Source organism: Asterias rubens, chromosome 3 (genome assembly GCF_902459465.1).
Source record: "Asterias rubens chromosome 3, eAstRub1.3, whole genome shotgun sequence".
In the NCBI taxonomy this organism is placed as follows: domain Eukaryota; kingdom Metazoa; phylum Echinodermata; class Asteroidea; order Forcipulatida; family Asteriidae; genus Asterias; species Asterias rubens.
The window spans coordinates 3789308-3812163 of record NC_047064.1 but is presented as its reverse complement, the minus strand read 5'-3'; the positions used below and the strand labels follow the sequence as shown (position 1 = coordinate 3812163).

Genomic DNA, 22856 nt, shown 5'->3' with positions numbered 1-22856 from the left:
CCAAGTACATTGAAATTTCCACTGCGCAATCAGACATAAATAGGGGTATCATATTGCACCTTTCCGGCGAGCGCAGCCTTGCTCGGGTGTCGTGTTTCTCAGTGGAGCGCGCCATATGTAATAATCAGCTGTGGGATAACAACTACTTGCGTCGTTTAAATGACCCTAATGGTTAAGAGATAAATAAAATCATGGAGCCCGATGTGGCAGGAGATTCGGCCCCGCATCTATAATTATGGCAAACTGTGCACAAACTTCTTCTGATAGCGCCCTCTTTTGAATCCCCCAATTAATTACATGTGTGTGTGACGGTCGTTGACAGTCAATTGAATGTTAGGCTCACTCTGTGTGGTGGGTCCCAGATTGAGAATTGTGTGTTGAAATTATTTATATCTCACACAACATTAAAGTTGGCTACGTGACGTTCTAGCAACACGGAATGGCGTCGAAAGTCGAAGGTAAATTGCAGTTTTTTGAAGATTTACTTACCAAAACTGTTCCCTTTTGTTTTCCTTGTAACAATTTCCAAGTTCTTGTGGGAACAACTTTACCTCCATGGAACAACCAAGTGTGTCACGTTCATGTTCAGTTAGAAAAACAATAATACCACAGTAGTCTATGCAGTTTAACGTGCATTGCATCATTGCAGTGAGGTCTACTTGTTTGTTATTTTTAGTGAGATGACGAACCCAAAACAGTCACATGACTCTGCAATATTTTGACTGTTTTTGTAATGTTGTAAAGGAGCTCAGAGCCATTTTTATGCCACAACTTTTGGCCAAAGATAGGTAAATAAATGTACACTGCCACGCACTTGTTCATTCGTTATTATTTATTTATGAAATAAAATAGTAAAACATCTATCTAAATTCTATCTAAACTCTAAAAAAAACTCAGACTAAATTTTAAATTCTGAAAGTTGTCCTCTTTTCACTATTTTTGTCCATCCCCATGGCCATGGTCATCATAAAACAATAAATAAATTTATAAACTACTTAGTTTTTAGTTTTGGGTATTGCTCCATGTTTTTACCAAAAAGAATCTAAATTCTAATAATTACAGAAATTATTTCTCAACAAATGAACAAGTGGTGGCAGGATATATAGGCCTAATGTTTCCCTTTGATTTTAATGGTTTTTGTCAAAGCTAAACAGGTTCAATTAAAGGCAAAATCTGAAATACAAAGATAGGCCTTTATTTAAGTATTGTTAAGACTTAATTAAGTTAAGCCCTGTTCTTCAGAAGCTGTTCATACTTCCTGGATGCAACTCCAAGTTTCTTCTGAAAGTGAAACATTTAACGGGAAAGCAGAGCTGTGATGTCAAATTTCGCTGAGTACAAAGCATTCGGGGCTCACAGCCAGGCAGTATGATTGAACCGGGCTTTAGTCTCGGCTGAATAAGCAATACAGTCAGTGTCTACGTTTTTGCGAAAACAGCAAAGAAAAAACGATTTCATCAAGAGCGTCAGATACATCCACGTTAAAAGAATTTTAATTTGTGACTGCTGCGTAAAAGTAGAATACAATGATCTACACCAATTTGCCTCGAAATTGCGTGGTTTTCCTTTTACTTTGCGCACTAACATGGTCGGCCATTTATGGGCGTCAAACATTTGACTCCCATAAATGGCTGACCGTGTTTGTCGACGAGGTAAAAGGAAAACCGCCCATTTTCGAGGCATGTTTGTGTGGATCATTGTATTCTACTTTTACAACATCTTTCTACCCATATGCATTTTATAACAAAAGGTTAAAAACGCTTTTCAAAGACCAACTCGACCGATCCAAGGCAACGTGTTCCTTTAAGCGAGGTCACAAGGTGACACTGGTACATTGTACCCCCCACATATTCGGCCGCAGCAGTCATAAATTGAAAACAGAGCACCAGGAAAATGTACACTTCAAAACTCGCCTTATTAATTGATTTCTACTTTGTGATTTTTATTATTCATGACATCGCTCTTTAGATACCCATAAGTTCTAATTAAATAGGCCAGGTTGTTTCCGTCCCAATTGGAAATGGTCCCAACTAGGGTTGTAATTAGCTACGCTGGTTGGCACCCGTCGGAAATTACCACCTCCCAATGTTTTAAATGCCGACCAGCATAAAAGAAAGAAAAGGCAAAGTACTTCGCACCAATGTTGTAATTTTTACTCAAAATTCCGGCTGTCAGACAATTGCCCTGGTCTTGGCCTTGGTGCCCCCTTAAAAAGTTTCCTAGATGAAATTCCATGCCAGATACAGTGTACATTTAACAAAACGCTACATCAAAAGCTCCTACACAACAGTTGTCATTGTAATCATCTTAAAAATATTTTATTTATTTAATTTCTTTCCAGAAGTAAACATGTTTTCCCGACTAAAGGAAACTATACGAGTTGACGATGAGGACGTGCAATACTTCAATCTGCTGGCACTCAAAGATGAAAGATATGGTGAGATTCTCTTCATTTTCCCCCTAAAATGTCCAAGATATTTTATGGCTTATCAGTATGTTAACCCTATGTAGGGCTCTTTCTCTGTTCTGTATAGTTACAGAGTCTTAGATATGAAAACATGTCTGTTTTGGAGGGAGGAAAATAGTTAGAAAAAATTCCCTGTAAGAAGCTACTAATCTCATTTATATTACCGGAATAACACTCAATGGCCGCATACATTTATGGGCGGGTGGTTTTGGACATCAGATATTCCCCATTAATCTGTAATTTATATGACATTTTTCAGTATAATTGTTCGAAAGTTGCTTTCACTTTATCATCTACTCTGTAGTTTTTTTATATTTTTTATGCAAGTCGCCTGACACACAAGGCCTGAAGGCCACTTCAAGGTGTGGGCTACAATTATTTTTCCAGAGGCCATTGCCACCTACTCCTAGGGCTGAAACAGGGTTCCCCTTTCACAGTCCATACGGATGTAGGCTTGGGTATCATCAATTCGAAGCCTGGCCGGTAGAGCAGAAAGCAACTACCTCCCAAGTTACTTTGATTTAAGAATCATTCTCAGAGTTTGCCCTAATTTGTGTGTGCTAATGACTAGCCAATGGGACAACGTGGCTTGCATTTCACTCGTCCGTCACTCTATTCACTAGTTAATATTTCAAATGATAGATTCTTTCCAACACTGAACTAGCCAGCCGGACCACTTGGAGAGAATTTTGACTGGTCCTCCGGTTACTATTAACAGGGCTCGAATTTTGGGAAAAAATCCACAAGACCGCAGGGCTTTTTGTTTAGAATTTTTACTGGACCGGAAGATTTTTTACAAGACCAAAATTTTATTAGGAAAAAAAAAAGTTAACACGATAGAACAGCAGGCCTTTTTTTTTTGCTGTGAAACCCAATCAATAAAGTTCCATATACCTACTTCACGTCATTCTCGCCGCCTCAAAAAAAAAAAATCGAAATCACCATAAAACACTGCAACGTGCAGCATTCATAAAAAGATCGTCATAAAAAGATTGACCAAAAATTTGACAGCAGTAGTCAGAAGCTCATCACTGTTGGTAGCCATACTTAGCAAGACGTTTGGCAACAAGACCTTACTTTTAATCCATGCAACACAGGGATGTGTGGTATTGCAACCAGACCTTCTTAATGCATATTCAACACTCCTTTGTAAGGTATCAGACTTTACACATGGTCAGTGGTAAACAAACATCGCTGTACTAAGGTGTGCCGCAGCGCCGGGTACCAACACATCACTCCCTCGTCCCCGCTCGCTCACTCCCCGGGTGCATAAACATAAATGGTTTGAGACTAGATGTACAAGGTGTGGGCATGAGTAAACTGAATGGAAAACTTGTATGCAGCCTGATGCACGTGAAAAAAGGACGGATTGACGTTCCGCAGGCGTGCTCAGAACACTGATTTGACGACAAGTAAAACAAAAACTTTTATTTTAAATGAGATTGAAATACATTTTTTAATGAAAGATAATATATTTCATTTAATTATTTGTAATAGTAACTATATTAGTATGCATAAAAAAAAACACAAGACCGCCGGACTTGTTCGGCATAAAGTTTACTGGACCGAAGCTAAAATCACTGGCCTCGGGCCTGCGGTCCAGCGTGAAATTCGAGCCCTGCGGTTCTATAACTGGTATTTGGCAGCGGACCACTTTTAAGGGATGCACTGATTCTGATTTTCATTTACCTGTACTTCTCAGCGCGCAAGGAAATCATAATGACGTGGATTTGAAAGACGAAGGCAATCAGAGCATACTGATCGAAACGTTCAGTTGTCAACCCCCGTTTTTTATCAGAACCAACACTAACTGAAAGAGATTGAATACTTGCCAACCTCACCTGACCATAATGATGCTGACCCTATTTGACCTTTTTCTCTCGGCAGGTCGGCTCCCATTCTCAGTCCGTGTCCTCTTGGAGTCTGCGATCAGAAACTGCGACAACTTCCACATCTTTGAGAAGGATGTGGAGAATATAATGAACTGGCAGGAGAACCAGAACAAAGGTGTGGAGGTGCCTTTCAAACCATCTCGCGTCATCTTGCAAGATTTCACGTGAGTAAAGTCCACCTTTTATAGAATGCTGACTGCATTTTTAAAACTTTTTTTAACAGAGCTATGCTTGTGGTTAGTTGTATAGTAAGTTCCATAAGTACCCGTTTTCTATCTAAGAAGTTTTCATTCTTGAAAGGGCAAGGGCAATGCTCTGTGGGGACACTTTAAAATTCCCTTGGAACATTTCAATTGCCTCCAATGCCTTTGAAGCATCAGGCCTGATTTTGCCGTGTTAACACAGCTGAAAATAATGATACTACAGGTACAAACTCCCCCCCCCCCCCTCCCAAAAAAAGATAGGCCTAAGAATTAATACTGCCGTAGGTTCCACTTACTATCCCCTTAACGTTTTTTCTTTCATTTGTATTTTTTGCTGGTTTTTATGACTGTATGGTATAAACATATTTTTCAGGATTTTCCAGATTTCTGATCTAAAATGACATTTTGCAAAGTTTTATAACTTCTTATTTGATCGTGTTAGGTTTAATGTTTAGTCGTTGCAGATTGGAAAATGCTAAATAATTAGATATCCAGTAACCCTTATAAGTGGTTTTTTTATTTGTTTTATTTATTTTTTTATAGAGCAATGCACACATTTCTTAAAATTACCCAATGGCACCAAGTTGGCCCTGAGTCATTAATTGAAAGATAAGCCATCAATTTGTATTTGTGTAAAACAGTTTGTTGCTGGTACCAGAACACAGTACTTGAATTTGCAAAACGGAAATGGTTAGACCACAGACAGGTGTGAGGACCAACTACGCAGGTTTAGTAAATTGTTGACTTAATTTGACTGGAAATGAGAGATTGGAAAATGCTGGTAGTGGTACACGTGCAAATTCATGTGTTCTTTTGAAGCTTTTTGTTGTGGCATTTATTTAATAAAGGCACAGCAGCAGATTTCACGAAACGCTAGGATTAATCCTATCTCGAGTTAGGACAAGTAACCCGTCCTAACTTAGGATGGGTTCAATTTGTCCTAATGTCATTGGATACGTCATTTAAGTCCTAAGATTAGTCCTAAGTTAGGAAGAGTTTGGTGAAATCGATGGCTGGACACGCAAACAAATTTACTTGGTAACAAGTAATAGAGAGCTGTTGATAGTATAGCATTGTGAGAATGGCTCCCTCTGAAGTAACGTAGTGTTTGAGAGGAGGTACATGTAATTTCCACTCAAATAATAAAAGACTTCAGGCTTTGGCATTGTGTTACAATGGTGTCTTTCATTATATTCTCTTGCAAACTTCGATGACCAATTGAGGCAAAATTTCCACATTTGTTATTAAATGCTTTGAATACACCAAGTGAGAATGAATACTGGTCTTTGACAATTCAAACGTGTCTGGTGCCTTTAAGGAAAGACATAGCAGAAGGTTGTAATTTTGAGAAACATCTGTTTGAGTCTGTTTGTTAAACTGCCTGACAGACACAACTACAGGACTCAAAATTAACGCTGGACCATAGGCCCAAACGAGGCCAGTGATTTTTAGTACCAGGGCAGTCAACTCATGACAAACCAAGCCTATTGGCCTGTGAACTTAATGAAAATCCACCCAACACACAGCTAAACAAATCTAATGTTCTTTGTTTTTTTGTTTTTTTAGTTGAACAATAATGCCCACTGTGTAAATAAACAATAACAATGGAAATAGAAAATGTTCATATATAGACTATGAATCTGATAAATATCTTTCAATTCTGTATGAAAGTCCATGAACACTTTAATTATTCAAATAAAAAGAGTTCATGGTTTATTCTCCTTTTGATTCAGGTATTGTTAAATAAATTTTGTTTCTGTAAAAATGTTGGGCTACAAACCAGGTTGTTGGTTCCCTCGTTCTTAAACATCCATTTAAAACCTTGCAGGGTCGTTGCACGGCAAAGACCCTGCCGGTTTTAAACGCCATTTAAGAACTCGTCGCTACCCTTTTATTCCCTTATTTAAACAATTTTGGCTAAAGACTTTTTAGGTCTATAGTGGCCATCTTCAGATCTGCCAACTCTCCCTCATTTTGCAGAAAGTACCCTGAAAGCTAACCAATCTTTTCCATGTTCTGTTGATCTAATTTGAAAGTATTGTCTCCCTGATTGTGGAACAAAATCCCTACTATAAATGCAGAATGTAATTCTTAATATCTCCCTGGGGACCTTTGTGCTAGGCAGAAGGAATTCGGACATACATTTTCTGACCACTGCTGTGGTCAGAAATGCAACAACAAGATGCGAAAGGTAATTTATGGGGAAAGACAATGGTCATTTCCTTCAGCAGCAGAATGTTTGCAAACTGTCATAGATTTAATTTGAATTGTCCAGATTTTTGAGATAACAAGCCGTAAAAATAATCATAACTTTTCCTATATCAGACAAGAGACGGTAATGAACAAGGTCAACAAGTTTTGGGAAAAGAGGATGCTATTTGCTTGCGATGTTAGAGATTTTCTTCCACGATACAGTGATTTTTGTACATTATATATGATACATGAACATGTAGGCCTACATTACTATTTTTGTGATAAGCTCTACTCACACGATTTCTTTTCATCATTATCTGTGGACTTGTAAAGAGGTGTTCCTATTTCTGAGCCTTAAATATTTTTTTTAAATTTTTATTTTTAATGCAAGTCGCCTGACACTCAAGGTCTGAAGGCCACTTCAAGGTGTGGGCTACAGTTATTTTTTCCAGAGGCCATTGCCACCTACTCCTAGGGCTGAAACAGGGTTACCAATTTCACAGTCCATACGAATGTAGCAGGTATGCAGAAATACATGTATGGCAAAGAACAAAACCAAATGTCTTAAAATTTAATAACGTGAAAAGGAAATGCCAGCCTTTTCATTCATCCAATTATTAAAAATCTATTCGAATCGCTGCCAGCAGCAGCAGAATTACATGAGCGTCTTAATTTGAAACTATCCTAATTTTGTGTCAATCTTTATACAAAATACATTTGTATGCCATGATAAACATAAAGGATGTAAAATATAAAACATAATAATTGTCACCTGTTTTAACTAGTCAGATTTATTCCATTCTACCAATAGGGGTGTTCCAGCTGTAGTGGACTTTGCGGCAATGCGTGATGCAGTGAAACGGCTCGGTGGTGACCCCGAAACAATCAATCCAGTGTGCCCAGCTGATCTAGTGATTGACCATTCAGTGCAAGTGGACATATCCAGAAGGTTTGTGGATTACTGACCCATGGTCTTGTCTTGTCGTTTGTATTATTTGTGCAATACCAAAGACCAACAGTCCGAAGATTGTCAGTTTTTAAAGGGAGGGTCGTAGATTGGTTTTGCTATGTAATGCTGATTCATAGACAAAGTTTTCAAGTAAAAGTCATACATGTGAAAGTTTCAGCTGCAAGCAGTGTCTGCTTGCTGAGAAAACAGCAAGAAATTGTCACATTGTTTTCACATAACATAACGTTTAACCAGGCATGCAACTGTTCAGCTGATCAGTTGATTTCCTCTTTTTCTTATCAAAACAGTGCCATGGAAAACTGAAAAACACGGTACAAAAGTAAAGTCTGTTCGGCTATTTCCTCTTTTTTTTTGCAACTAGAAAGTTGCATGTCTGGAGAGTCATAGATTGGTGTTGTCAACGTAATGCTGATTTTTTAGGTAAAATTGTCAAGTAAAAGTCATGTGAAAGTTTCTGCTGCATACAGCGTCTGCGAAAACGGAAAAAAACCCACTGTTATTCACAAAAATGTCAAATCTGTCCACATTTAATAAGGTGGCAGCAGGACAAACATCTGGGCCCAATTTCATAGAGCTGCTTAAGCACAAACTGTTGCTTAATTTTAATCCTTGCTTAGTAAAATCAGATTACCGGCCAAGACTCCACTCAATTGTTATGCTAAGTAAACAGCACAGCCATTCCATTGTGACTCGCGTGACAATCTCACTGGTTTTCCAACTTTTGAAAGATCTATACTCCAAAGTATAACACATGGCTCTCATGTAACTCAAGAGCCCTCATGTAACTCAAGAGCCCTATAACAAAAAATAAAAAAGGAAAACAAATTGTGTAGGTATCATGTTTTTATAGGAGTTCCAAAAATGTGACTCGCGTGACTGCCAAAAAATGAAAGGTGTTGCATCCCTGTATGCCATTGCCCAGTCGTGAGAACTCAGAGGAACTTTTTAGTTACAGATCACTTTTTTTTAAAGTACAAGAGAAGCACTATATTATACTATAAAAGGTACAAAATAAAAAGTTTTTACAAAATTGAAAATTTGTTAAATGCAACGTGACTCGCGTGACAGAAGTTTGTGACTCGCGTGACAAGTGAGAAAATATACAATAACTAAACAGGATACTGCATAACAAGAACATTTTATTTCATTCAGAACACTCAGAACTTGAAATTGAATCTTTTCATAAAAGGAAGAAACGCCTGAAGCAACATTTAAAGGAAAAATTATCTGAACAGGCTTTGACTTAAACATGGTAATGTTGGGGTGGTTCTGAAAAGAATTGGCGGTTTAACAACACTGTCTGGTCGAAACATTGAGTTGTTAAACCACCGGTTCTTTTCACAACCACTCAAACCCATAGAGAGAACCCTTACTAGAAATTATTATATTGTTTTGTGATTGGGTAAAGGACTTTTTTCTCACTACGCTTGGCAGAGTGGTTAAGAAACCACAAATTTTGGTGTCAAGTTCTAATGGCATTAGACTGTGTTAGGCTGAGTACATGTAAATCTGATAAGTAATTTCTTTATTGATGCCCCCCTCCAAATCTAACTTAAGAATACTGTCTTAAAATACCCAGTTTCATCAAATATTTTTGTTTGTTCTTGTTTTAAGTTTATCTTTCCTCGTATTATTTAAATAATGCAGGTATATTATGCAGATGTGAGCGTATTGTACAGTGCAGTATGCAGTGTATGTAGTTCAACATGATCTGCTGACAGTGTGCCAGGTTACAATTGTACACTGTTATAATTCATTGTTCTAACACAAATTTATAAATTCAGGGGCATAGTAGTATGTTCCAGTGGGCTGGGGGTGCTTTTGTAACATTCCATAGACATCATCCCCAGAATACTTTGGTAGCTTTTGCTAACCATGTGCATTAAGTGCATTAGCCGTGACTCGCGTGACAAACTCGAGGGTGTTTTTTTTTTGTTTAGGTAGAAGGCCTAGGTAAAAAAAACTAATTAATTCTTGAAAGACCCTTTGAAAAGACCACTATTATGAGAGAGAAGAAAAAAAATGTTGAGGGTCTATAATAGAAAAAATACTATAATCATTTTTTTTGCGACTCGCGTGACAGTAAAACGAGGGTAAAAATTAACTCCCATTTTTCAAAAGTTAATAGTTCAAAAAGGCATATTTAATTTTGGCTGTCCTTACTAATGACTCTTTGTTGTTTATACATAATGATTAAATCTGAACACCTATTGATTCATGATTTTTTTTTCAAAACCTGAATTTCAAGGATTTTTCAGACTTTTGTGTACACTTTTTACCCTTTACTCCCAAGGCTGTCGCAAAAACAATAAAGAATATTTGTATAAAGTCTTTTTAGAAGAAGAAGCACTAGGTGTTCTTGTTTCAAAATAAATGTAAAAACGTCAACGATAACCATTTTAAATTTTTTACTATGAAGCGCAAATACCACGGAATGGCTGAGCAGCTAAATACCAGTCACAAGCAATGTATATGGCATGAAATTTTTGCCAGTAACCAGGTAACATGTGAAAAATAAGCGAGCTATTTTCGTGCTTAAGCAAATTTTTTGTTTAAGCAGCTCTATGAAATTGGCCCTATCAAATTGCTCATCAACCCTCAGAAACTGAGAAAAGATTTACGCACAAGTCATTTCTAAGATTGTTTTGGGTGCCAAAATTTTATCATTTTGTCAAAATCATATTACTTTGAAGGGAATCCTTACTCAAAATAGTTTATAGTCAACAGCTGCAGTGCTTCTTACAAAGTTTTTATGGCCATTAATTTGTTGAGTAATTGCCAATCTATGACCCTACCTTTCAACACAACACTTATACTTTTTTGAATAGAAAAAATAAGATCAGTAAAAACTGCTCTAAAAAAAAATCCCCATTTCTGTTACCTTTCCAGATCTTTTCCTTCATGTGTCCTTACTAATTTCTCTATTTCTGTAACACGTACTGTTTGTTTATTTGAACACAGGGCTTGTACAATAGACCCCATTACCCCTAACCCCGGTGGAGGGGTGCTGCCAGGGGCCCAGATCCCTTCAGGCACCCAGGGTGGTGTTTTAGGTCCGTGTCAGGCGTGCGGGCGGGTTAAGCCTGGCTTCCGGCTACCTGTTCTAGACCAGGCTTGTCCCTTTCACCAATTACCGACCGATTGGTTAGTGGGGAAATATTTTGTACCACTTCTATCAAATATTTATTTCATTTGTTTTTTGTATTGGCAGAATTTTCAAGTAGGGGAATTTAAAAATTTTGTATGCGCTTGCTGGCCTTGCTTTTGTTGTGTGTTCTTTTCTTTTGCACATGAAGCTTGTAGTATGTAAATTTCATGTTAAAGGTGAATATTTGTTCCCTAAACCCTTCGGTGCACAGGTTAATTAAAAAAAAATAAAAAACAAATGTTCAACCGTGTTTTTTTCTCAAAATGTTTTAATAGCGCCCCCGCCCCCCTGTTGATCATCACATCAAATGAAAGCTCAACAATCGATCTTAACATCTGAAATCGGGCGTGTATATGGATGTAGTATAGTACCAGATGTTGGACTCAAATATGATTTTGCATAAAGCCAACTGGTTTGGGGAACAGTAACAGCAAGTTCATCAAATTCAAGCAAAAAGTATTTGTTGAAATATTTAGGGCAATTATGTTTTCTTCAAGTCAACTTTGGTCTGAAACAACAATACCTGGACAATATATTTTCAGCAGGGGGTCATATAGATTTTACAGCATTGTTTGTTTGCTTGATCGTACTTTGCTTCGTAAAATAGCAATCTGTGTCAAAGAATGTTATTGTTTGTTTGCTGCATGTTGATTCAAGTCAGCTGATGTCATCAATCAAGATAATTTTCTTTTCAGTTGCGCTATTTTTGGAGTCGGATTCCCTTTGTGTTACTGGGCAGTGAACAATGCATGCGCAGTTAAATATAGATTTTCACTAGGGACCAATTTCATAAAGCTGTTTTAAACGCAGAAAATTCTGCTTAGCACGTTTCTTTGCTGAGGAAAAAAATGAGTAGTAAACCAGCCTCGTCAATGTAAACTGTATAATAGTAATGTGGGGTTGAACAAAGAAAAATTGACAAGAGCGGGATTTGAACCAACAACCTATGAGTTAAAGTGCCGGTGTGGCAGTTTCAACTTTCCGCCGTGGTCAGTTTTCCGAATGACCAAATACGGTAGCATTACGTCATGCGATGCCTGCGCACAGCAAGCGAAAGTAGTCCATTTTTAGTGCCGTATTGAGTTATATCCGTTACCCTCTGGTAGCTGTCATGGCGGCGTCCATGAGTCAAGTACAATTAGCGGCAAACGCGTGGATCGTATGAGGTTTTTTTTATGCAAGCAGAGTGTGACCTGCCTAAAGTTGTACCCATGAATACATGTAAAGATGGGGCAAGAGATTATGTGACTACACAGAAAAGAATCGTAAAATAAACAATTGGGGGGTCACTGCTGAGAGAACTACAGTGCTCGCCAGGGTACTCGCGGCGGTATCTGACAGGTCACCCGGAAAACTGAACACGCCGGAAAGCTAAAACCGTTCGAACAACATGTTGATATGTCCGACTACGTCACCCGGAAAACTGAACACGGCGGATAACTGAAACCGCCACACTATGCTAAGCAGAAACAGAGTAACAGCCAATAAGCCGATGGCTCCTGCACGCTAAATAAATAACATTATTATTATTATCCCTTAAGGTGACCCCCTGGATTCCGCTTTACAGGTTGTACCAAATGGTAGCCCTATGATGACAGTCTCCCTATTTTGCCAAATTCTTTGTTCGGGGTAGCCAGTCAGAAGCCATGGATCACACCCAAGTTTACGATACAACCTGTAAAGCGGAATCCAGGGGTCACCTTAAGGGATAATAATAATAATAATGTTATTTATTTAGTGTGCAGGAGCCATCGGCTTATTGGCTGTTACTCTGTTTCTGCTTAGCATGATGTTTTTTTTTGGTGCTGACTGAGTGAATTGTGCTTAATGAAATTAAGCTGACTTCTTTCAAAATGGTGTACATGTACATGTACTCTGGGCAGACAGCAACCGGTTTATCGTGTGTACATGGTGTAGGACATCAGTGCAATGAAAAACAAAATTCAATTTTCATAACTTCTGAAATTAAGTATTATTATTATTAATTGGTTTATTGTTAAAAAACACATTGCAGTCAAAGGCTGAATAACATGCAGTTTACAAAGAAGAAAAATACAATATTAAAACTCGGGCAGTCTGAGACAAAATTTTACAAGCACGCACTCTTAGACTGACAGTCCTTTAAAGAAAATAATGAAAATATTATTAATTAAAATATTAGTTAAATATGTAGTCGCATCGGTGATTAAATGATATAAAGCATATTCAGCAATAGTTGCGATAATCGTAACCCTCCATCCTCCCGATGGTCGGAGACCGGAGGGTTACGACACAAGACTGATATTATCAGTGTAACTAGCATTTTTGACCAGTTTTTGCCAGACTCGTGATCAGATTTGTCCTTTTTTTCCACTTTCCAAAATCATGACATTCTAAACACACGTATGGAGTTGATCTTTATTGTATGACAACGTCATCTGGAACCCTTAAAACAACATCATGAAAATATTTGGCAGAAAAAACGACAAAAACTTACCAAAAGACTGACCGAATATATCGATAATCCATAGCGGGGCCAACTAGTGATTTTGAACGTCGCACTTGCTTGGCAACAACCAATCAGCGTGACCCAACCAAACACGCATCTGGATGAGCCATGGCTGTCGTATGCGTATCGGCCATTCCAGCTTGCAAACTCACCGCCTGTGTGTGTAAGCACCGATCCCCTGGTCTGCCAACAGAAACAACATTTACAATGTGTATCCATTCATTTGTGCACACTGGCAACTCATACCAGCATTTCCGAATCCTCCTCCTCTAACGTTTCAATACAGATTTCTGCCCTTGAAACTGTACTGGATATTTCTTGTTTCTAAAAATGTGTGACTCTTTACCATTGAGGTCTGCCACGACAATGAGATGAATGCGCTATTTTACACACTTTCAACACGAATTTGTCCTCATATAATTATAAGGATCGGCGGCCCCGGTTTTTCCCATAGTAAAATCGTTCCTTCCTGAATCATTTTTTGAAGTTGCATCCTTTTTATTTTGTAAATATTTCTTCTCAACTGATTTTTGTTCTCATCAAGCATAGAATCTGAATATCTTTTTATTAAATGCATAGAGCATTGATAAACATAGTATTTTTACTGTACTCTAGCGGGATATGTAATACAAAGGTATTTTTCGACCTAAAAGTTGGCAGCTATTTGTAATTTTAGAAACTTGGCAGTTGTGGGTTTTGTTTTTATTATTATTATTATTTTTTTTTTTTTTTTGGGGGGGGTAATAAGAAATAAAAAATAAAAACCACCCCAGCCTCCTCTTTTTGTAGAAACCCAGACTATCAAATGGTATATTTTTCTACTTGTCCTTAGCTGACTTGTCCATAAAAAGTAAGCACCCAATAATGGGAATATCTTGTCTCAAAATAATGTGCACTCTGTACCCTACCCCTGGTCTGCCAACAGAAACAACATTTACAATGTGTATCCATTCCGACCGTCGGGAGGATGGAGGGTTACGATTATCGCAACTAATTCAGCAAGCAAATAATCTGCACTGATCCTCATCTGAACTTTGAAGTATTTGTATTGTGTCTTTTTATATAACAGTCAGCAGCTTTATCGGATGTTTAGTTGCAATTGTCACTTGACCTTGCGGTGTTTGCACCATTTCATGAATTATGCATTTTAAAATAACATGTAGTGTGAACCATTGTTGGAATGGGGGGGGTTAGAGTAAATTGTATAATAATAAAAATTAAGCGTTTGTAACCGTTTGTTACAAAATGCATGGGTGGAAAGATGTTGTAAAAGTAGAATGCAATGATCCACACAAACATGCCTTGAAATTGCACGGTTTTCCTTTTACCTCGTCGACTAACACGGTCGGCCATTTATGGGAGTCAAATTTTTGACTACCATAAATGGCCGACCGTGTTAGTTCGCAAAATAAAAGGCAAACCACACAATTTGGGGGCAAATTTGTGTGGATCATTGTATTCTACTTTTAAAACATCTTTCTAACCATATGCATTTTAAAACAAACGGTTACAAACGCTTTTTATAGACCAACTCGTCCGCTCCAATGCAACGTGTTCCTTTAACCTGAAGCACTCTTTCGTGGATACTGTAGCAGAACAAATTTGCTAAAGTGCAATCGTACATGTATTTCACAGGTAACAAGCGCTATAAAATGGGAACTTGGTCAGTAAGCACAAAATCGGGCGTTAAGCAGCTCTATGAAATTGGGCCTGTACATGATGTGGGCAGTTCCACGGGGTCGGACGTACATTTCGGACACTTTAACAGAGTGTATTATTACAGTGGTATAAATAAAAGGAATTTTTATTCTGGATAGAGGTATAAGGCAGTCACTAAAGTTATTTTATCAAAAAATTATTCATCCATGTCTTTGGATATAGATGCCATTCGCCCAAAACACCATGGTGTCGGACGTACTCAGAGAAACGCCTTTTTATGGAAACCAATATTTGTAGTTCAAACTCTGTGATGTGTTTGAACTTTAAGGCAATTTTTTCTTATTTATGGATTCATCAGACCTCTGTCATTACACTTTACCATAAGACATTTGGTTTTTAAATTTGAATTTTAAGGAACGGCATTTAATATATTGGTGTCGGACGTACATTTCACAGTGTCGGACGTACTTGTCCGAAATTGCATTCAAAAATAGGTAACAATCAGTTCAACTTTTCACTTTTGTTATAAAATAATGATTTAATCTACCAATTTGGTGTTGTAATATCAGATTAAATCATTATTTGTTGAAAAAAGTGGTTTAATTGTCAAATTATACAACGTTTTGAGATCAATAGAAACAATGTGCATGTGTAATGCAACTTGTGCATGATGTACATGCGTATCCTTATGCATTGCTGTGGCAACCAAAACTAGCTAAACACCCAAGTTTCAAAATGTTGCCTAACAATGAAAGATATGAGTCTGCAAAATAACATTTGGTCCAAATATATTGTAGATTGGACTTGTGTTTAAAAAAAAATTAAGTTTAAAGTTCTTGGTGGGTAACTGTTGCCAAGGTCAAAGGTCACCAAGAATTTTGGTGTTAAATGTTTTGATATTTTCTCTCAAGAACCAACTTTAGAGCATTGTCAACAGTTTACTAAATAAATAAGCGCTCTATCCTTGCTTGGGGGTAACCACATGTACCTAAATTTAACAAATATACTGCAAAAACCAAGCTTTTCTTATATTAATTATAAGTACCAGTGGGTTTTGGAAATGGAAATTAAAAATTTCTGGGGATTAAAACGATTGTGTTTTTAGCAGCCAGTAGAAAAAAGGGAAATGAAATACACTTGTTTTGAGGCAAGATTTGAGTGATTTGGGTGAGAGTTACCCTAGGTACCAATTTATAGCTTTGTATGATATTTTAAAGGCATTCAAAAAGGCTTTCACATAATTATTTTGGAGGTGTCGGACGTACTGGTGTCGGACGTACGAACAAAATGCACGTCCGACACCAGGATTTTGTACGATTAAGAAGATTTTTTTAAAGAAATAATTCCATGTTTAGATAGAGGGCATCAATTGTGCTTTGTAGTGTTAATTTGAAAATTTTCTGCCCACGGTTGAAAAAGGGAGATTAAAATATTCACTATTTTGGTGTCGGACGTACATCGGAAAAGTAAGTTTCCTAAAATATTGAATATCATAAAATGTTGAAAGATTTTTTTATTTTTTTTTCCATCATTGTGTTGTTACCATAGCAAACTTCAAACAGGTGCAAAACCAAAACAAACACTATTTAACCACAGTAAAAATTTTGATTAATTTGGCAAAACATTATTTTTGAGCAAATTTCACTATTTTTAAAGTATTTTTTCAGTCGAAAATAGCACTTGAGCCGCTGAATATTTTCAGTAACAAATTATATTTTATTAAAATTCATACAATTAGCTACAAAATGATGCCTCATTTGCCACATTAGTGCCATTTTGAAATTTTGGCACTGAGGTTTACATTTCTATGGAACTGCCCTGTAGCCAGGTCTTGACATTACTGCCAGACTTTGTTTGTTTGCTGTCTTTGTCCTATCATAAATTTGTCCTATCATTAACCGTTTTTCTGCTTTTTATTTCTTGCCTGATGCAAAACAAGCAGATATGATTTCATTCTCTTATGTCATTGTGAAAGGGACAAGCCTTGGTCTCAAGCTCTGTTTTCAAATGCCTGATGGTTCTGCATTTATATTGCTGACAATTTCGATCAAGTTGAGGAATGCAACTTAGACCGTATCAGAATTGGTAACTACGGCTACAACTATTGCCAATGGTGTTGCTTTATAAAGACACTGGACACTATTGGTAATTGTCAAAGACTAGTCTTCAAAGTTGGTGTCTCTCAACATGTGCATAAAAAACAAACCTGTAAAAATATGAGCTCAATCGGTCTTTGAAGTTGCGTGATAATAATGTAAGAAAAAAACACCCTTGTCACACGAAGTTGTGTGCTTTCAGATGCTTGATTTTGAGACCTCAAATTCTAAATCTGAGGTCTCGGAACCAAATTTTTGGAAAATTTCTTCTTTCTCGAAAACTACATTACTTCAGAGGGAGCTGTTTCTCACAATGTTTTATACTATCAACCGCTCCCCATTACTCGTTACCAAGAAAGGTTTTATGCTAATAATTATTTTGAGTAATTACCAATAGTGTCCACTGCCTTTAAGGATGTCCTATGTACTTCATTGCATGATGATGCAGCAATACACATAGCCGTAGATGTAGCCGCCAGAAGACATGCCCTAAAACTTCCTGTTCTATTATTTTGATTAATTTTATCACTTCAGCTCTGATGCTCTGCAGAAGAATCAAGAGATTGAGTTTCAGAGAAATAAAGAACGTTTCCTGTTTCTAAAGGTAAAAATAGATCAATTTAATAGCAAGAAACAGCAGGATTTGTTTCTCATTTAACCGATATAAAGCTGTCAAGAAACAAAAATGCTGTGCAAATTTCTTTGCTGAGCAAAAATTAGTGGTAAACCAGTCGCATCAATGTACATGTAAACTTAATAATAAATAATGTGGGGTGAACTAAGCACACTACATTTTATTTGAGTATTTGCTTTGCTTCAATATAAATTTGAAAGCAAATAGTGAATGGCCTGACCTTTGACCCCCAGCAGGGTCCTTCAAAATGTGACACACATGAACAAGTATACTGGCGTTATGGATTCAGTATTTCCACTTGACTTCTTCTGTCACACCAGTATGGGTGTTTGTGTGTGCTGTGTTTACATTTAACCTATTTGAAAGACCCTGGCAGGGTCGAATCGTCGGGCCATCTGGCCATTAGCTATTTATTGTGCATTTATACCATTGGTTTTTTTTCTTCGGTTAGTTAGTAGTTTACAACAGCTAATTGGGTCATTCCGTGTCAAATCAACCAGTTTTCAGAAAAGTTCCCAGGTGACCCCCTCAGATTTTGATGAAACTTCATCAGAATGATTTAATGTGGCTCAAATGAACACATACAAAAAAGCTAAGTCATACTCCATGTCGTTTGCGAGATAAGACCCATTGAAATTTGGTTGAGGCGGCCATTTTGTGCTCGCGCGGGACGCGAAAAGTGATTTTTTTGATAATTTCCGACTTTGAAAGCTCATAATTTAATTATTGTACCAGGTAGAGAGCTCAAATTTGGTATTCCATCTTACTTCTTGCCAAATTTCATGAATCTGCACTCAATTTAGATGTATCTCCTTTAATTTTCTAGTTATGGTCACCTAAAATAGGCACTTTAATCAGCCAAAAATGTTTTTTGTGATTTTTGGGGTCACCCTGTGCCCACATGAGGGGTCAAATAAATCCTATATTCCCTAGGTATTATCTATGGGTGCATATTTATACCCATAAGCAATTATAAGCTCACCAATGCAATAATTTAGAAATAGCATGGGCCCAAAGTTGGTTCCAGCCAGAAAAAGGTCAAAAGGACCCCGCCCGTCTTGACCCCGGTTGACCCCGCGATCAATTGAAATGTTTTTTGAAATTGATACCAGTTAAACATATATATTATATCTACTTATACACTCTAGCTTTGGCACTCAACTCCTTCATGGTGTGGTGGCAATTTGAATATTATATGTTTTTGGCACATTTTAATGTAATATCATACAGTGTACATGTACATGTACATTCATGTACACATACAATACATGGTAATATATGTTTGAAGCTTGTGTAACTTATTTTTTCTGGCTAGCAAAAAGTAACATCAATGCATTGGCATCTGTGGTGTCTGCGTGATACACAAGTACATATTTTGTTTGAGAAATGAGTGTTTGCATGTGATACACATTAGAGAAGTATTGTTCTAAAAAAGTAGTGTATGGAAAGTAATACCAGCGTTTAATATGCAAATGAGGTGACCATGTGATTGGAAAGTTTAACCAGCATAAACATACCATGGAGGAAACAAAGGGGACTGGGGTTGGGTTAAAACCAGAGAAGAATATGACAGATAGTTAGTGTTAAGTACTGGCAGATTTAATTTGTATTGTGTGGTTTGATCCATGTTTCAAGTGAAACTACACACGGTATACTGGGGTATGGTTCCATACTGGGGTATGGTTCCAATATTTTGTGTGTGTTATGGGAGAATTTTGCAGCACTTCGTGGTACCTGCCTTAAATTATTTATTGCAGTTAAAAACATGCATCATCAACCCATTTCTAAAAACAATTTATAACACAAATAAACTTACTTTTTTGCTAGCCAGAAAAAAATAAGTTACACAACCTTCAAACATATTTTACCATGTATTGTACATGTGTACATGAATGTACATGTACATGTATACTGTATGATACTACATTAAAATGTGCCAAAAACATATAATATTCAAATTGCCACCACACCATGAAGGAGTTGAGTGCCAAAGCTGAAAATTGGTGTATAAGTAGATATAATATATATGTTTAACTGGTATCAATTTAAAAAAACATTTCAATTGATCGCGGGGTCAACCGGGGTTAAGACGGGCGGGGTCTTTTTGACCTTTTTCTGGCTGGAACCAACTTTGGGCCCATGCTATTTCTAAATTATTGCATTGGTGAGCTTATAATTGCTTATGGGTATAAACATGCACCCGTAGATATTACCTAGGGAATATAGGATTTATTTGACCCCTCATGTGAGCACAGGGTGACCCCAAAAATCACAAAAAACATTTTTGGCTGATTAAAGTGCCTACTTTGGGTGACCGTAACTAGAAAATTAAAGGAAATACATTTAAATTGAGTGCAGATTCATGAAATTTGGCAAAAAGTAAGATGGAATACTGAATTTGAGCTCTCTACCTGGTACAAAAACTAAATTATGAGCTTTCAAAGTCGGAAATTATCACAAAAATCACTTTTCGCGTCTCGCGCGAGCACAAAATGGCCGCCTCGGCCAAATTTCGAACGGTCATATCTCGAAAACGACATGGAGTATGACTTAGCTTTTTTGTATGTGTTCATTTTTGCAACATCCAATCATTCTGATGAAGTTTCATCAAAATCTGAGAGGGTCACCTGGGGACCACTGGTTGATTTGACACGGAATGACCCAATTCTATTTCTCAATAATTTTGATAAAGAATATGAAATAGAGTATGAATAATGTTTTGTTGTCACTTATAAAAAAACTAATATTTTTACAGTGAAATGCGTTTTGGTTTTGCGTGTCTTAAAATATGTTATAGAAAAAAAACACTATAAATTTACCATTTATACAAAAATACATCGCGTATATTATATAAACATTTATGAAAAGCATTACAAAATACAGGCGAAATACGAAAGATAAAAAACAGCACGATTGAATTAAAATCAGAAATATACATTAATGATTAAAATCTGTCATTTAGAACACGAACAGCTGTGGGGTAAAAACTCTGCAAAGTACGATTAAATGCTAATATTATATTACTGAGGTGAATCGATTGATAGTGTAGGAACCTGAACATTCTATGTTTCTGCTTACCTTGGTTATTCTGCGCTAAATGTGTAGCGTTTTGCTGTAAGCTGGACATTGAAGTTTTACCCGGGCTGTTTGTTTGGGTGTGGGGTTGGAGGGGGTGGTGGGGAAGGTGGAATTTTGGGTTGATTTGAATTGGTGCACATTATTTTGCTGTTTTTTATAATGTACAGATCCATCAAAGAAATAGTTCATCTAAAATTACTAGGGCCTACTGAGTACAGAAGCTGAGGGCCTAGAGCTTATGGAGCACTGGTTCCAAGGGCCCAATGAACACTGGTGCTTAGGGCACTGGTTCCAAGGGCCCAATGAACACTGGTGCTTAGGGTCCATGCAACAATGACCAAGCCCTTAAAGTTATTTCTCTAAAACAAACCCCGATAACAATTTGCTCTTTGTTATTTTTTTAGTGGGGTGCTAAGGCGCTGCAGAACATGCTGATTGTCCCCCCTGGATCTGGAATAGTCCACCAGGTCAATCTGGAGTATCTTGGCCGTGTAGTCTTCAAATCAGACGGTATGATGTACCCGGACAGTCTGGTGGGCACGGACTCCCACACCACTATGATCAACGGGCTTGGTATCCTAGGTTGGGGTAAGTGTTGTTGATTGCAAACTTATGTTATCATCATTTACGGCACTGGACATGTTTGGTAATATTGATAAAGACCAGCTGTCGATTTCACAAAACTCTTCCTAACTTGAGACTAATCTTAAGACTTGGGACGAGTCCCAACGCTGCACTGTAGCATGTAGACATTAAGCTTAATCCTAAGAAGACGAGTCCCAACTCTTTGTGAAATGGACCCCTGTATTCTCACTTGGTGTATCCCAACTTTTGCATAAATTAACAAGCCTGTGAACATTTGGTCAAGAAAATGATGAAAAAAAAACACCCTTGTTGCACAGATTTGTGTGAAATTACTTCTTTCTCTAAAACTATATTACTTCAGAGTCCTTGGCTTAACAACCAGAGTTAGTAAATGAAATGAAATTGAAACATGGCATGAGAAGACAATTCAGATCATACCAACTGTCCCTTTCTTACCGTGAGTTTGTGACCTTGTCTTTGATTGATTAAACTTTCAGGTGTTGGTGGCATTGAGGCTGAAGCAGTCATGTTAAATCAATGCATTAGTATGGTGCTTCCTAAGGTGGTTGGCTACAAGCTGAGTGGCAAGATGGACTCCTTGGCTACCTCTACTGATGTCGTCTTAACTATCACCAAGGTATGAAGTTTATCAAATAATAATAATAGTGGCGTCTAATATAGCGCTCATATCCGTAACTCAGTGATGCTCAAGGTGCTACAACATTCAGTAATTTTCCTTCAAGGTATGAGGGGCTAATGTTTGAAGTATGAGACTTAAGTCTGATTTCCGTTTTTTTTTTTGCTTCTGAAAAATCAGCAAAATAGTGATTAAGTAGGCTGAAAAACATATTAAACCATATACCTTTTGAACAAGTAGGTCAGCCCCTTGTGCTCAAACATTATTTTCCTATTTTTTTCCAAGCACCAAATATCATGCCTAGTCATAGAATATCCTGTTTTTTGTTTACAGCATTTGAGACAAGTTGGCGTTGTGGGCAAGTTTGTTGAGTTCTTCGGGCCTGGTGTAGCTCAGCTATCGATAGCCGACCGTGCTACTATTGCTAATATGTGTCCAGAATACGGTGCTACTGTGGGTTTCTTTCCTGTGGATGATATCAGTATTACATACCTCAGGCAGACAGGTACAGTCAAATAGTTTATAAGATCGGCCGTCGATTTCACAAAACTCTTCCTAACTTAAGACCAATCTTAGGACTTGGGACGAGTCCCAACCCTGCACTGTAGCATGCAGACCTTAAGATTAATCCTAAGTTAGGACGAGTTACTCGTCCTAACTCGAGATAAGACGAGTCCTAACTCTTTGTGAAATCGACCCCTGACTGTAGAAGGCAGCAGGGTTCTGCCAACAGAAAGCCCGACCGGCACTCAGGATTCCCCAACCACCACCACTGGAAGAATTTCCTCTCTTTCAGACCACCACCC

General features: G+C 37.5%; 1 protein-coding gene across 2 annotated transcripts in view; it reads left to right on the top strand.

Moving 5' to 3' along the window:
- The first annotated feature begins 363 nt into the window (after positions 1–363).
- The window catches only part of LOC117287873 (cytoplasmic aconitate hydratase-like), a 30380-nt gene continuing 7887 nt past the window's right edge, over positions 364–22856 (top strand). The window contains exons 1-9 of one of the 2 annotated variants that reach the window (XM_033768446.1): positions 364–458; positions 2342–2437; positions 4355–4523; positions 7567–7704; positions 10687–10869; positions 17651–17720; positions 21233–21416; positions 21911–22050; positions 22384–22555. In XM_033768446.1, coding sequence (XP_033624337.1) covers positions 440–458; positions 2342–2437; positions 4355–4523; positions 7567–7704; positions 10687–10869; positions 17651–17720; positions 21233–21416; positions 21911–22050; positions 22384–22555 — 1171 coding nt within the window. In that variant the 5' untranslated portion in view covers positions 364–439. The remainder of the gene's footprint in view (positions 459–2341; positions 2438–4354; positions 4524–7566; positions 7705–10686; positions 10870–17650; positions 17721–21232; positions 21417–21910; positions 22051–22383; positions 22556–22856) is intronic. The other variant, XM_033768447.1, reaches the window with a different exon arrangement.